The sequence below is a fragment of the Penicillium digitatum genome, chromosome 4 (assembly GCF_016767815.1).
Source record: "Penicillium digitatum chromosome 4, complete sequence".
Taxonomy (NCBI): Eukaryota; Fungi; Ascomycota; class Eurotiomycetes; order Eurotiales; family Aspergillaceae; genus Penicillium; species Penicillium digitatum.
Window position 1 is genome coordinate 1,163,368 of NC_089387.1, and position 15,403 is coordinate 1,178,770.

General features: G+C 47.5%; 6 protein-coding genes across 6 annotated transcripts; 3 read left to right on the plus strand and 3 right to left on the minus strand.

Moving 5' to 3' along the window:
* Window positions 1-291: 291 nt before the first annotated feature.
* Pdw03_0389 (putative aspartic-type endopeptidase opsB) lies at window positions 292-3,216 on the minus strand (the record flags this gene model as incomplete). Its single annotated transcript, XM_066099586.1, has 12 exons — window positions 292-740; window positions 790-908; window positions 958-1,073; window positions 1,126-1,206; window positions 1,272-1,534; window positions 2,132-2,254; window positions 2,333-2,599; window positions 2,668-2,672; window positions 2,749-2,757; window positions 2,825-2,869; window positions 2,928-3,115; window positions 3,166-3,216. 12 exons carry the CDS (start codon window positions 3,214-3,216, stop codon window positions 292-294), a joined length of 1,716 nt encoding a protein of 571 aa, XP_065957313.1.
* Window positions 3,217-3,768: 552 nt separating this feature from the next.
* Pdw03_0390 (Purine nucleoside phosphorylase I, inosine and guanosine-specific) lies at window positions 3,769-5,054 on the plus strand (the record flags this gene model as incomplete). Its single annotated transcript, XM_066099587.1, has 7 exons — window positions 3,769-3,970; window positions 4,019-4,097; window positions 4,150-4,229; window positions 4,300-4,364; window positions 4,425-4,627; window positions 4,678-4,957; window positions 5,010-5,054. 7 exons carry the CDS (start codon window positions 3,769-3,771, stop codon window positions 5,052-5,054), a joined length of 954 nt encoding a protein of 317 aa, XP_065957314.1.
* A 162-nt stretch (window positions 5,055-5,216) lies between these two features.
* Pdw03_0391 (Nucleolus protein required for cell viability, putative) lies at window positions 5,217-6,167 on the minus strand (the record flags this gene model as incomplete). The annotated part of the gene is made up of 3 exons (XM_014682093.1): window positions 5,217-5,591; window positions 5,818-5,968; window positions 6,028-6,167. The coding sequence occupies 3 exons, from the start codon at window positions 6,165-6,167 to the stop codon at window positions 5,217-5,219; spliced, it is 666 nt and encodes a 221-aa protein (XP_014537579.1).
* A 776-nt stretch (window positions 6,168-6,943) lies between these two features.
* Pdw03_0392 (CCAAT-binding factor complex subunit HapE) lies at window positions 6,944-8,071 on the plus strand (the record flags this gene model as incomplete). Its single annotated transcript, XM_066099588.1, has 5 exons — window positions 6,944-7,028; window positions 7,152-7,165; window positions 7,265-7,321; window positions 7,377-8,012; window positions 8,069-8,071. The coding sequence occupies 5 exons, from the start codon at window positions 6,944-6,946 to the stop codon at window positions 8,069-8,071; spliced, it is 795 nt and encodes a 264-aa protein (XP_065957315.1).
* Window positions 8,072-8,597: 526 nt separating this feature from the next.
* Window positions 8,598-11,380, minus strand: Pdw03_0393 (Exocyst complex component Sec15, putative; the record flags this gene model as incomplete). Its single annotated transcript, XM_014682095.1, has 9 exons — window positions 8,598-8,676; window positions 8,736-8,986; window positions 9,045-9,494; window positions 9,548-9,683; window positions 9,748-9,857; window positions 9,909-10,010; window positions 10,067-10,198; window positions 10,280-11,272; window positions 11,333-11,380. The coding sequence occupies 9 exons, from the start codon at window positions 11,378-11,380 to the stop codon at window positions 8,598-8,600; spliced, it is 2,301 nt and encodes a 766-aa protein (XP_014537581.1).
* Window positions 11,381-12,226: 846 nt separating this feature from the next.
* On the plus strand, window positions 12,227-15,368 carry Pdw03_0394 (Meiosis protein MEI2, putative; the record flags this gene model as incomplete). The annotated part of the gene is made up of 18 exons (XM_066099589.1): window positions 12,227-12,238; window positions 12,381-12,400; window positions 12,462-12,534; window positions 12,587-12,603; window positions 12,665-13,066; window positions 13,130-13,358; window positions 13,413-13,853; window positions 13,943-14,179; window positions 14,236-14,271; window positions 14,335-14,401; window positions 14,451-14,469; window positions 14,528-14,558; window positions 14,622-14,639; window positions 14,691-14,719; window positions 14,780-14,823; window positions 14,876-14,955; window positions 15,010-15,112; window positions 15,163-15,368. The coding sequence occupies 18 exons, from the start codon at window positions 12,227-12,229 to the stop codon at window positions 15,366-15,368; spliced, it is 2,064 nt and encodes a 687-aa protein (XP_065957316.1).
* Between the last annotated feature and the right edge of the window lie 35 nt (window positions 15,369-15,403).

The following is a 15,403-nucleotide window of genomic DNA, read 5'->3' on the forward strand; positions in this document are numbered from 1 at the left end:
CACTAATCTATCTATGTTATATCTTAAAAATGGTTGAATCAAAATTCCAAAAATCTTTAGAAAAAAAAAAAAAAAAAACCAGAATTATCAATGGGAAATCCTTGGGAAATCCTTAGCGTACGTACGCGACATACACAGTGGAGGTGATGACGCGGTTGACTCCACTTCAGCCCCCTTTGGACTTGAATTTACACACATCTGACTCTTACATACTCCGTAGTTCTTCCCTATACCATCATACATCATACTAATCACTCTAGTGAACAGCTCATATGAGCTCGCACTTGCCACTCACAGACCCATCGCATCCCGAATTTGCTGCATCGTCACCCGACTGTTGGCCCGCGCTGCTTCGGCACCCTCCTCAGCCACTGATTCCAGGTAACCAGTCTGATCCTCCATGATCGTATCATATCGATCCCGGATTTCTTGCAAATGATAAGCGATCCGGTCTGCAACATGTTCTTTGAGCGATCGAAGACTTGCGGTATGGAAGTCAGCCGCAATATCCTCGCACGATACACCTTCCAGGTGGCTCAGGATCTCAATGAGGTTTGACACCCCAGGTCGACGGGTCGGGTCGTAGGTGATGCTTGCTTCGGAGTCTGTCAGGGCTACCTTGACTTTCTTGCGGATTTCGGCTGGCGAGTCATTAAGGATGATCCGAGATTTCTCATCGGCGTGCGATTTGGACATCTTTGAAGTGGGTTCCTTTAGGGACATCACTCGCTTGGCAGGAGCTGGTCGGGTTAATATCTGGTCTGTCCCTTCTGGCAAGCGTTACCTTACATATTAGCGCCTCTGGAATAGGGAAGATCGGCCCGTAGAGGTGGTTGAAGCTGTTCGCGGTATATCTGGCAAACTCCAGGTGCTGTCTTTGATCTTCTCCAACCGGGACATGGGTGGCTCTTGGTGATCGTTAGCAAAAAAAGGCGCTCATGCAGACAAGGAACATACCTGTGCACAAGGATATCGGCAGCTTGCAGTACTGGATAGGAGAAAAGACCTAGTCGCAGTTGTGCCCGTGCCGTCGAGTCATCAAGCGTGGCGTCGTCTGGCAGCTGCAGCTTACTCTGGGCAGTGTCAATAGAATGCTCCTATAAAAATAATAACAGGGCCCATCACCTTCCATTGTGTCATACGCGACAGATACCCCATGGAGGCCACCGTGCTAAGAATCCACATCAACTCAGTATGTGCCGGTACCTGATTACTGTCAACATAAAGTCTCGATTGTGCAGAACAGGTGACAGCTCCAAGACAGAACGCACAGCGGACTGGTAGAATATTGTAGAGCGCTTAGGGTCCAAGCCCACAGCAAGCAACGTTGCAAAGGCCTCCTTCTTCCATCGCTTCAGTAGGGCTGGATCTTGCGGTACTGTCAATGCATGTAAATCAACAATAGAGAAAAGCAGCTTGGTTCCTTCGACTGCATCTTGCTGGAGCTTCACCCATTGATGTAAAGCTCCGAGATAATTGCCCAAGTGAGGTACACCAGTTGGCTGGATCCCAGAAAATATAATCGGCTCTTTTGCTGGCGTGGTGTATGAGCTGTTCCAACGATGGCACCTCCTTGGGAGAAGGGAAAACCCGCTTGGACGAACATGGAGGTGTTTCGCACGCAATGCCCCCAGCGAGGCAAATTCATGACACATCGCATTAGCAGACATCACCGACAAGTACTTAATCGGTGCAAGAAAGGAAACTTTTAAGTGCAATCACCTCGTACTGCCATAGTCCCCAACGACTCTGAAAAACGCGAAACGCGAAGTATGTCACGTGACCGAAATCGTACAACGGGTTGGCATAAAATTGTACTGGGCATCACTATCCGCACTCTATAATAGGCAGATTTCGCATACTCTGCATCACATTACATGGGAGTAGTGACAAGTCTCTACCGGGGACCTGGTTGTGGCAAGCAATCTCCTTTCAGTGTTTGTGAGCTTCATTTCATCGGGGCTTGAATGAGAATAGTTAAACAGTAAAATACATATGGCCTAGATCAAGAAGGCTTTAAAGATAATGAAAATAGCACCTATAGCAAGGACACCAAGTCCGGATTTTCACGGGTATACAACAGTAGATCACCATTCCATCTATAGGCGCTTGCGCTCTGTAAATCGCTCACTGTTCAAAGTATCGATCATCGTGCCCGGGGCCGAATTGTCCTTCCGCTGACCGAATTGCGCGAGCTCGGGGCGAAGAGCTTCCTCCACCTCGGCAATGGAAGCGTCCATGGCCTTACCAGCATCTAGTATAGAGTCGGTGGTTAGTCTCTAATCATTGAAGATGCCACCCAGGTGAAAAAGAAGAAAAGGTGTAACCATACCGAGACTGTCGTGTTCCCAGACATTTGCCTTCATACCGACTCCATAAAACGCGTGCTTCCGGAGAAATGCAAGCCATACCTGCACCGCTTGTGGGTTTCCATCCTTGATCTGAATCAGTCGACGGAGGGTGATTCGTTCGAAATTCTCCTGGCTCTTCTTGTGCACAAAGTTGCTTCGGGGAACGGTCCAGCTTTCAACAATGCGAGGGAGAGGCACAGGCCCGGACGCGGGAAGGTTGAGGTAGTAAGCGGCACGGATGGCAAAATCTGCGAAGAACTCCACGTTACGAACGCTGTATGATCGCAATTGAAGGTCGCAGACTGGGAGGCCATACTCCACCTTCCTCCGCAAAGGACGGAGGTATATGGCTTGCACGCTTCGTGGAAGTCGGCTGTCCTTACTAAATACTCCTAACCGTTCAGACCTAACCAAGATGTGAGCGGTGGTCTTTGATGTGTGTTGGCATTGAGCCGAAAGCCTTGGATACTAACCATTCTTTCACACTAGGCTTATTAGTTTGCTCAGTTTCCGTTGGTCTGAATTATCTCAATTAGCGACAACCCCAAATCATAATCGACTTGTGGAGTATCTTACGCTACTGGAGCGGTCGATGCAGGCGCCGTAGCGGCGAGCATAGCGGTAGTTGTAGAGGCCGCAGGGGCAGCTTCTTCAGGAGCAACTGGTGCAGGGGTCGGCGTTGGATCTTGAACGGGTGTCGTCTCTTGCTCCGGCGGAGTCGGCTGGGATGGGGATGATAAAGAGCGGAATGGCACAGGGGCCTTCTGAGGAGGTGTTAGCACTAAAGTTGTAAGCCGAAAGAATGAGAACATGCCCTGAGGTACCTGCTCACTCCGATCAAGGAGCGTGATGTGTATGAGAACATTGTTAATTGTGATTTTGAGGAAGACCCGTTGTTGTTAGCGGATGGGTTTTTTCGGAGAGCGAGTCCAGGGCGGTGAGTGGGGAATTTGGATATGAAAGCGAAACCACGATGAACGGTGATATCTCTGTTATAACATTATACAATGTATTATACCACATTATAAGAGACATATTTGTACGTTAATCCATATTCTAGAGATTCGTATTTGATCTAGTTAAGATTAAAACAAGTGTGTACAACCAATTCCCTTTGTTGTTTATATAGATCCAAATGCATGTACCTTCGTAGGTGATCAGCTCTCTTACTCCAGGCTTTGAAACGAAATTTTTTCTTCAACAAGTTATTAGACATTGTCCCCTCCCACCCCCCAAAGCTGTTTATTACAAAAGTTTTCTAGGGATCGGATCATTGCAACCCCCGCCAAACTAGCGATCTGGTCAATGGAACCATGTGACTCCGCACTTGGAAACATGGAATTTTTTTTCACTCCTACTTTTTTTCTACTTTATATAAATTCTACTTGAAGTGCAGACGACACTGACTTGTGAAAAGATGACAAAGATCGACCTGTCCTCGTTCGAGCGAGCCAACGAAGCAATCTCTTACCTCAGAACCAAGTTGCCAGAGACCCTGCAAAAGCCTCAAGTTGCAATTGTGTGTGGCTCAGGACTAGGAGGGCTTGCAGATACTATTCAACCCGAGACACGGATTGAATTTGACTACGCATCCATCCCCCATTTTCCTCGTTCAACAGGTTGGTCATCTTCCTCAGTCTCAGGGAGGAAATTCTAATGTTCCTCAGTCGTTGGTCATGCTGGAAAGCTGGTTTTTGGGCTTCTCGGCCAGAAAATCCCGGCAGTGTTGATGGTTGGCCGTGCTCAGTCAGCTTAAGCCCTCATTCTGCCTGTAACATCATAGCTAACCCTGTCCTAGTTACTACGAGGGGCACTCGATCGACCAGGTGACATTCCCAATTCGAGTGTTCAAGCAACTGCAAGTGAATACTGTTGTCTGTACGTTCTATGTGAACCTTTATCACACGAAGATTGACAATACAGAACGAGGATTGATGATGTTTGGTAGTGACCAATGCGGCCGGAGGGTTGAATTCTCTGTATGATGTGGGAGACATCGTTCTATTGAATGACGTAGGAAATATTCCTATCAAAGCCATCGAGCCGATTTATTCTTCTAACACCGATCTACAGCATCTCTTCCTCGCAGGTTTGGCAGGAACTCACCCATTGAGAGGAGCCAATGAAGATGAATTTGGAGTGCGATTCCCACCCCTGTCTGATGCCTATGACCTTGAGCTTCGTCGCCATGTGCATCAGTCCTGGAAGAAAGTCACATCACCAGAAAGCAAGAGACAGCTGCACGAGGGTGTATATGCATTTTGCGGAGGCCCCACGTAAGTCACTTCAATCAATCCACTTGGAATCCGATTCTGATGGCATCAAGCTACGAGACTAGAGCCGAAAGCCGGATGCTTCGAATGCTTGGCGCCGATGTGGTTGGAATGTCCACAGTACCGGAAATTGTCACCGCCAGACATTGCGGCTTGCGAGTGCTTGCATTCAGTTTGGTCACTAACAAGGCCGTGTTGTCTCCTGTGCCTCGCGGAGATGACGATTTACTTCAGAATAAAGCAGCAGGTGAACTCAGCGCTCTCCTAGAAGAGGGCATGGCAGGGCACGAAGAGGTTCTTGAAGCTGGCCGCGCGGCAGCCATTGACATGCAGGTAAGATCATTGCATCAATCCTGGAACGACAATGAAATTGACATCGATCCAGAAACTGGTTGTCGAAACCCTTATGGATGTCTTTGGTAGCGTTTAAGACTGAGCTTGATACTCAATGCATAATGATCATCTCGGATCGTGACGATCAGTATCTAGCTTATCAGGATCCTAGTGAAGACCATTTTGTTGAAATGCCAGCGGTGGCCAACATGGTGTTTGCCATTCCTGGCATAGTTTGACGGAAGGAGAACCCGGAATTTCACTTATTCTTCCGGATTCTCTTAGCCTGCAGGTCCTTGTAGAAAGACTTCTTTCCGCTTGATTTTTTGGCTTGAATGTCCCTGTATTTGGCCTGGAAGCGCTTGGTACCACGCTCGAGTGCCAATGTTTCCTCGACAAAGTTCTTCTTGCGGTCCTTCTTGGTTATACGATTGCTAAAGAACTCGGCAGGGCCCTCAATGATTGTTCCAACCTGAGAATATTCTGGTGGTTTGGCCTTGCCATTCTCTTTCTTGTAGTGACGCTTGGGATCAAGCACAGAGCGCATCCTGATGAGCTGCAGATCCCTCTTGAGCTCTGGGGTCATTTCTGTCTTGGGGAGGTTGAACCACTCAGGCCCAGCAGTGGGCTTATCCTATCAAACGCGAGGACTGTTAGCAACTGCCCACAAATATCGCACACCGAGAAAAGATGGTAATTGTCATGAATGCTCAGAGTAACTATGAATAAAAGGCTCTCACAGGTGCAGCACAGCCCAAGACGGACTGGTTACGCCGCATCAAGCGCTTCGCGTTGGGAATGTTTTCCTCATAGCAAGAAAAGTAAAGGAAATGTAGCAAGGAAAGGATTGGGTGACTCACAGTATTCACTTTCTTGATCTCAATCACGCGAAGAGAGTTGGCCAACCCCTTCTGCTGTTGATCGGTGATCTTTGTAGCATCAACAGTAGCAATGTCATCTCCCTGGCGAATATAGGATTCCAACGAGGACCCAGGTGACAATTTCGGGATCCTAGGGGAAGGTTAGCTTAAATCTTAGCTTAAGAAAAAAAATTTAAAAGGTCACCATGCCTAAGAGATGCTAGATCATCAGTCTGGCTGCATAGCATATTGGGGGCCTTCAGTCGAGTCTCTGCCTCGAGAAGCAACTGCTGAATCTGATCATCAGTCAGGTCTTCCTGGGCATGATTCACACATGTTGAGTCAGCCATCCCTAGTGAATAGGGAGGGTAGCAAAACGGGAGAACAAAAGGTTCAAGGTGAGTCGAGAGAATTTATAATTTTTCTTTGCTGAGCTTGCTCCTCCCCGGGGCCGGAAAAATGTTTATGAGAAATTTCTGATTAGTGCGAGAGTGAAGTGGGGTCATGTGACTAGAGATACTTGAGGTAAAGTCCTCGGTACACATAACTTGGTTGGTATGTGAGCAAGCAACAAGTACTAAGTACCTGCTTTCTAAGTACTTTCTGGAATGATACAGCTGATGTATTAAAAGTCGTAGGCCCTTGAGGGTTCACCCATTAGAGGTATTGAAGGCCATCTCTACGAGTGCACATTACTTTCATTGAAACAGAGTAATACAATGCTTTACAACCCTTCTACTCTTTTTATATAAGACCCGATTTTATGCACTAGAAAATCATCTCACCACGTTAGATATGAACCCCCTAAATCACATCCATAGTTAGTTACATTGAATGGGTATTATATAACTACATCGAGCTCGGAGGGGCCGGGGAACGTCAGAAAGCTGAACACCTCTAGCTTGGCACCCAACGCGCCCGGGAAACACGACAAGCTTCACATAGTCTTTGACTGTGATACTCATCCGAATATCTTCTGTATATCGAGTCCATTGATTCTTTGTTCTTATATCCTCCACTCCGCTTCAAACGCGTCTCACACCCGGTCGCGTCGCATCCTCTCGGTCGCAACAGTGCACCTGCCTGACACACCCCAGACGCCCATATAGCTCGACCCAAAGCAAGCATGGAACAATCCCCTCAAGGCTCTTCGCAGCAGAGCAGACAACAGCCGCAGCCGTTTTATGATGTTAAAAATGGGGGTCATTATGGTAAGTTGGAAGTTCATCATTGCGCCAAAATTACGCACCGGGGTCCGATAAAGGGTTCCTCTGCTGGCTTAGTTGCTACCTTTTGGCTACCCAATGGAGACTGACAACAGCTATGATCTATAGGTGCTAGCGCAGCGGTATGTCCATCGCGGTGAGCCGCGCAGGCCTTACCTCCGCTCTATGATGATCGCGCGTAATGTCTTGAGTAGGAACTGATCAATTGGGTGAAAATATAGCTTTCGGCGCAAGGTTATGCACCAGTTGCCGAGTTGTACACTGGAACCTGGGCCAACGTAAGCTCTTGAGATAAACAGACACATATCGAGCTTTCATACTTACCAGAACCAGGTAAACCAGGGCCTTCAAGGAACCGCGCGAGACATCCTGACGACCTACTGGCAGCATGTCATTAACCATCTGGAATCAGACAACCACGATTACAAGATCCACCAGTTGCCATTGGCCCGAATCAAAAAGGTGATGAAGGCGGACCCAGAGGTCAAGATGATATCCGCAGAGGCACCCATCTTGTTTGCCAAGGGCTGTGATATTTTCATTACTGAGCTGACTATGCGTGCCTGGATTCATGCCGAGGACAACAAGCGTCGTACCCTCCAGCGATCCGATATTGCCGCGGCTCTATCCAAATCCGACATGTTTGACTTCCTCATTGATATAGTTCCCCGCGAGGAGGCAACTTCTCATGCTAAGCGGTCGAGTCAGGCTGTCGGCACCGCTCCAGGACCTTCTGCTGCTCCTGGTCAACTGCCCCCTGCCTCGCATGGAGTCCAACCACACCAGCACATGGGTCCTGCCGACTACGCCTCCCTTGGCCAGCACGGTATGCCTCAAGACCAGGAGTACCGCCCGCAACCTGCTATGTACCCCGGAGCCGTTCAATCAGACCCAACTGCGGCCTATGGTCAGCCTCAATCCCAAATGTTCGAGGGGATGTATGCCTACCCACACCTCCCTCCCCAGCAGGTACGTGTTTGCCATATGCCTCATCATTAACCGACAAACTAATTTTGATCGGCAAGTGAATGTAATGTGTCACCGGCACATGGTCTAGTCAATCATTTCATTTAGTTCATGCGCGTTTCAAGGCGAATTTTGGTCTGTTTTTCTTTCGTTTCTTGCCGTTCTTATTTGATTTCTTTGATCCTTTTAGTTTCCTACACAAGGGAAGCACACTGCCCTAGAAGTGGTGATTAAGCAACTCCTGGTCTTTTTGATCTTTCGGGGTTCTTTCATGCGTGGAATGAGTGCAGGTTTTGATTCTGGTTGGAAAAGAGGAAACCACATGTGGCATCCTGAAGGATGCGTGTAGTTCACTTTGTTTATAGTGGTATCCATGTATGTTCCTATAAATCATACAGGTCTAGGAGGAAGCCGAGGTTACAATCTGAGAGACAAAGAGACATTCTTAGACGATCCGAATATGTTTTACATGGCCTTTTTACCAGTTCTGGATATGGCAGGTATGCTACTAGCGGGATTTCTGCACTGGAGCTTCCAATATGTCCCAAGGGGTAACTTCATTGTTGTAGTTGAACATAGAATTACAATTTACCCAGTCTTCTTGAAACGTGATGAGAGAGTTGCAAACTTATCCACCTTAGAGGGAGCTTGAACGCTGCGTGTAAGCCTATTCGCAACTGGTTAGCAGGTAGCTCACGGCAATGGGACAAAGATTTCGAACTGTACTTTTCCAGCAAAATGGGCCCTTGCATGGCATCAACGCGTCCATATTTCTTGTTCCTCGTGGAAATGTCGTAAAACTCGTCCGCGCTGTCCGCTTGCATCAACTGCACGGTTTGCTGCAACTCGTCGAGGTTCTCGCGAAGAATTGGGACATTCAAGCTGTCCACAAATTCGGCGAGGTATTCAACATCTTTTGCTAGTGCTGCCACTCCGTTGGGATTGATTTTCTTTACATCTGAGGACAATGGTTGCGCCTGTATAGTCAGTCAGCAAGCCTCTGTTTAAACAGATTGGGATTTATAGGAAACTTGCCAGAATCATGTTAGCAGCATGACTAAGGGCATCAAAGTAGATGAGCTCTTTGATTTCCGTCGGCAGACCCAGCAATGTGGAGTTCATGATGTTGGATAAGAATCGAGTCAAGGTTTGCATGTAATTGCTCGGCTCTGTGGGAGGTGTAGGGGACATCCACTCATACTCTGCTGTCTCGATAAGGTCATCGATTTTTGAATTGACTACCTCAAAGATACGCTTCTCCGCTGCCTTTTTGTTGCTTTTGAACTTTTCAGTAGCCTTCAGCGCGATTGAGGTGCCGGTAGAGTTCTGGGATCGGGCTGCTGCCAATAGGAGTTCCAGCTCGTGGCAAGCCAACTCGAAGTGTTCTAAATTGATAAGAATCTGAACGATTTGGCCTAGGTACTGCGAGGAAAGACGCTCCACTAAAATGTCGCAGACCTTTTGTGAAAGGAGGTCATCCAGATCCTGCTAGGTTAGTTGTCAAGTCATGGGTCTTGAGAGTGTCGGTTCAAACTCACATTCTTCAGTGTCTCATCAATCAAATTCGTTTTTGCAAAGCCATCATTCGCGAAGAAGTAGAACTGGTTCAGAAAATTCCGGATATCAATGCAACACAGCGGATACATTCGGGAAAATGGCAATATGCATGGGAACCTAAGTCAATGACTAGTTAGTCCTGAATATAGACCAATTGACCTAGGCAGCAATTTTAACTTACACTTGTTCATCGCGAGGTTGTTCGGGGCTGTACCAGCTAACGTTGAGGACCTTGTCATGCTCCTCTTGTGTCTGTATGGGCATGGGCATATAATCATCCGTTGATACAATCTGGCAATGTCAGCATAGAAAGTAGATTTGTAGGGATTAACCAGCCTTTACCTCCTGAAAATCATCACTGAATCTCTTCTTCAAAAGTTCGGCATATTTGCCAAAGAGTATCAACAAGAAATCATCAAAGACCCGCACAGGGAAGTTCCACGTCTGTCATAGGGAAATAAGCTTTTCGGGGCCAAGATTATAGAGATGGGCCTACACACATTCATCGTCTGCATGAATAGAGCAATCAAATTCTTGATGTTGAGAATGTTTTCAGCGTTGTCGACTTCATGAAGTGCTTTCGATATCAACACAACAGCCGCTTGGCACATAGAATCCCAGAGTTCGTCAATCTATTTAAAGGCATTGGTAAGATAATTATAGAGTGCTCTTCGTTGGAAAAAGGACAGAGGAGAGGGAATGTGGTTTCTTACATCGACGGATGACCTAAGATCGGGAGCTCTTTTCATTGTGGCCCGTTCAACAATGGCAAATCCGGCCATCTCCTCCAAGAGATTGTGCAGACTAGAACCATCTTCATCAACAAGAGTGATAGAAGACGGAAGCAAGAGCTCCTTTTGTCTTCGGCGGGTGGTCGCGTATTCAATCCGGAATTTATCCATATGTCCCAACGATTGATGGATATGCAAGCACTCGAACAGCGGTGTGAAATCAACCTGAAGATCCTCATTCTGGAGCAGGTCATATTCTTCGTCTTCATCAGACACCAATTCAATCGCGGAGTTTAAATTGAAATGCTCTAGGTAAGGAATTTTTTCCGCTCTTTGCTTTTGTCTGGTTTTCCGCTGGTCTGTGTGGAAAAGCGCAATTTCCCCGAGGTATTGAGACATTTCTCGGATGCGGTAAAGCCAGGTGTTGAGATCAGACATCACTGCTTCCGCGATAGCTCTTTGTGTCGCTGGAACTGAGCGTTGTATCATGACCGCAATCTTATATTGCGTTACTCCCTTCAAATGGACATTTTGTAATTCCTCCAATGCCCGCAACGCGGCGTAGTGGTTCTTCTTTGCCAAGAGGTCATGGACTTGGTTAGCTAGACGCAGCACCTCCAGGCAATCCTGAATGGCGCGACTGGTCTCATCGATGTTCTGTCGATGACCACGCGACTCCACCAGTGCTTTCTTCTGCTCGGCTAGGCGTTCGGTACTAGTTTGGATAGATTGATTCAGGTCCAGGATCTCTGCAGTCAAGCTCACTGTCCCCTCTCGAATCCGAAGCAGTGAATTGACAGATGAGACAAACTCCTGGTGATTTGTGTTGCATATGCTTTCGATCTCGGACTCCTTGTCACCCGCGAACCGGGATAGTGACTGCAGGAGTTGTGGAGTGCGGTTTCCAACGCTATAATCTCTGATAGAGGGAATGAGCTGATCCAGATAGTCTGTGTCAGAGGGCGAGATGATAATCTATGGATAAGTAGTCAGTTGTGTTTAAGTACACTCTCCTATGTGTATAGGCTGGCTCACTTGGTTCAGGACATGTGGCTCATTGAGCATTGGAGCCATGGGTCGCATAATTGACTCAGCTTCATAGCCAGAGGGAAGCCCAATAGTCTCAAAACTTCCGACTTGTTAGGCTTGCAACGTGGCTCAGGGTAATGATCTCAAGCTTATAGGAACTCGGTGGCGTCCACAGGCGGTCAGATGTTCGATCTGCCACCAGTGTCATTGACCGCTTTTGACAGGCTAGCCCCATTTTGTGCTAGCGTCATCACTAGCGTAAACCTTGGCCAATATCAAATGCATCAAACATTGAATGCACACATAGCACCCGCGCAAGACGTTCTACTTCCATTGTTGATTTAAGACTGTTTCCCTTTTCTTTTTTACGCCATGTCTGAAATAATTTGTTTCTTCTTTGTCACTTTCAATCACTGCTTCGTCAATCTTTTTGGGAGTTGAGAGGCCGTGAGAACATGACGTCTGACAACCGTGGACACTCATTTATACAATAAGAAAGCAGTGATCACCCACCATGCTAACTGGCGACATTGAAACTCCTCACTGAGAAGGATTTAGAGGCAGTGGTCTACTCTATGATTGGTCTATAATCGTGAACAAGCCCCCTATCATGACCCTTTGATATGATCATATCGCTAAAATAGGATCACAGCAAGTGACTTTGCAAGTTTTAAAATGAAAGCATATAAGAGACCCTACGAGACTTAAGGCAGCTAGCGAATCTTACTACCTAGTATCTAGTACCTGCGACCTGCCCAGATGACTAGATGAATGCTGAGACGCGCGCTGACCTTGTCGAGTGTTCTTTGCCTCGTTGGGGTTCGTTGGGGTTCGTTGGGATTGGAATGATGAGTCGTTTTGTCGTTTGCGAGATCGCATCGTCCTATTGGCCGAGCTGAAATGCCTCTGGGAGTATGAGTCGGCCTTTGACATATAAAAGGACTGATTCATCCTTTCACAAACGATCTCTTTTTTTCTTCTCCCTCGTCGTTATCTTTCCTGCCCTATTGATACAATAGCAGCACCAAGTGACATAGTGCCCCTCGCCAAATAGGTCATTCAACTTGCCAACCTGTATGTGGACTTATCTTTTAATACGTTTCTCTGTTCTCGGCTCACATTCTCATTACTTCAGAATTGAACATGGAAAGGTTTTCTCCAACTCGAGGATCGCCATCGGAGCAGCTTGCTGCATTCAACCCAATTGGGTACGAGGGGTTTTCCAACCGAGCAAACCCTGTCCCGCTCCCTGGAATGGAGACAGTTCGTCCGACTGGGTAAGTTATATGTCGTTGACTACAATCAAGATCAAAGCCTTAATACTTTAGTGCGCCACAGTGATCCATTTGCCGGTTGGTCTAATGAGACAGGGTCTGCGCGTGCCCCCCCGTCTCAAACTACTACTACAACCTCCGGTTCTTGCTACGCCTATCCAGTGCCTTCAGCTTTCGACCAGGCGAACACTCAGTACCAGTGCTCGTCTGTTTCGCCTCAGCTGACTCGCACAATTAACGCAGCTCACTATTCAATCGGCCAATCCCAGTTTCCATTGGTTTCTGCCCAGGTGTCTCCTACCAGCGCTGGTCCTGGTGGAATGCGATACTCGCCTTCCCATGCCCAGGCATCTCAGTCGCTTCCTCGGATGCAATACTCACCTCATTTTTCGACTCATACTCAGGCACATCTGGGAGCATCTCAGCACCCGCTCTCTCCTGTTCAGACAGCTATTGCCAACGCTCGGTACTCACCCTCGCGTGAAGATTTCAGTTATGAATATAGGCCGACCCCGGAATTCATATCTAGTTTGTTCGCAACCACTCGTGATCTTGCAGTTGGAAATATCACTGCCTCCAACAATGCACTGGCCCATGCCTCCCCCGATAACCAAGCTTGTCGCATCACTGGTACAACCAAATTATCTTCACGATCCCTCCCCGGCGGAACTCATGAGGTTACTGAAAAGCATCGAAGCCTTATCGTGCACAATGTCTCTCTCGATGCCACGCACCGCTCTATTGTTATGATGTTCCCTGTAAGTCGCAATACCAACCTGATCATGTGATAGACCAAAGCTGACTTTATTAAGATTGATGAATATCCTTCCCTTGAGGATGTTTGTCTCAAGAAATTTGAGGCTGAGGGCATGTTTTCGTTTTCGTTTGGCGACCTTCGAGAGGCCATCCACGCCATGAAAAAAATTCGCCTAACTCGTCCTACATGGCGCGTCTTCCCGGCCAGTGGCGAAGAGATTGCCAATTTCAAGGGAACCAACAGAGTCAAGGGAGCCGCTTTGTCTAGCTCTGTTCCTCAAGATGGCGCATTCTTGCTTTCTGTGTACGCCATCCCAAGCCAGTGGCTCATGGAACCTATGGACGATGTTGTTCAACATGTTGCCGCTTCCCTTGGCACCCTGCGTTCTTGCAAACTTATCGAGAATGGAACAAACATGAGTCGATACCAAGTTGAATATTTCAACAAACGTCATGCGACTTATGCTTTTTCTTGTCTCGGTGGGTTTAGGCTCGAAGTAACTTTTTTTTTTTCTCTCTCTCCCTCTCCCCTTTTTTTGCTTTTTGGGGGGTTTGAAAACGGAATGCTAACAATGGTTTTGTGCAGAGTCTTCGCTTTAATGTCTCTATTGATGCGCAAGAAGAAATGCATATTCTGCCTCATCTTCGAACCACCAGCTTTGGCTCCCCTCAGAGCCCTCTGACGCCTTATCACCTTGTGTCCAAAGAGAGCGAGGTCGAGGAGAAAGTCGATATTTCTCCGGCTTCTGAGGAGGGTCAGACAAGTGCAGAACATGCTATTAATCTCGACCGAATCAGGCAAGGATTAGATGTTCGCAGCACTGTAAGTTCTCTCCTTTCTGCTGCAACACTGATATCTCACATATTGTCACGTTACAGGTCATGATCCGCAACATTCCCAACAAGATAACATCGGTATGAATTCCTCCGTCATTTAATGAGAACCTCCAATGCTGATTCCATCTGATCATTCACTAGAACCAGTTGAAATCCATTCTCGATGAGTCCAGCTATGGGAAGTATGACTTCCTTTACCTGCGCATGGGTAAGTGCTTCTTAATTCATTCGCTTGTTCGGGCTAATTCGATCTCCAGATTTTACTCACCGTTGCAAGTAAGTTCTTGTTGTTCATTTTTTCGATTTTGAATTTACTTACTCTTTGTCCTTCTAGCGTCGGTTATGCGTTCATGAACTTTGGTGATGTGAGTGTTTGCCAGCTTTAACTCCATCCCTTTCGTCCCATGCATGACTAACAAACCCTACAGGCAATTGACATTGTGAATGTGAGTTATATCATGGGTCAACGTGTGACATGTGCTTACCAGTTTCCCTAGCTTGTGCACGCTCGGCAGGGCAAGACTTGGTATGTTCTTCCTCATCTCCCCCAGAAAAGTGCACGTTCGCTGACTCGAGACTATCACAGGCCCGACTGCATCTCCGAGAAGAGGGCGGAGGTTTCCTACGCCAGTTTGTGTCCCATCCATGGTTAATGGGAATGTTGTCTAATCACTTTCAATAGCACTTCAAGGAAAGGAGGCTCTCGTAAACAAGTTCCGCAACAGTAACGTTATGACCCGTCCTCACGAAGAGCGACCTCGAGTGAGTTGAATCCTTTCTTGTCCTCATTCAGGTACCGATATTGACTGAATGTAGCTTTTCCATATCGACGGTCCCCGCGCGGGTACCGAGGCGGCTTTCCCCGGTCCTAATGATGCCAGTAAGCTCCGTCGTTCGGTTGCTAGCACCACTCAGCAAGGTAAGACATCGTGCTCTCTGCCTTGTGGACATACTCTGACCCCTTTTCAGGCCTCTTTGCACCTCGAAATAGAGCTCCCACTACGCCTCGTGCCAACCGTACGCGGCCTCAGTCTCAGTCCTTCAGTCAGACTCCTCGAGGTCGACCATCAATCCACACACCCCGGCATTCTGGCGGACGATCGGTCCAGCATGCCCCTGGCGAATTTTCTTCGATGCAGACAGAGGACCGTCAATTCATGTCGCAGAAGAATTAAGCTTCATGGTCTTCTCTCAATGTCATCAAACGATT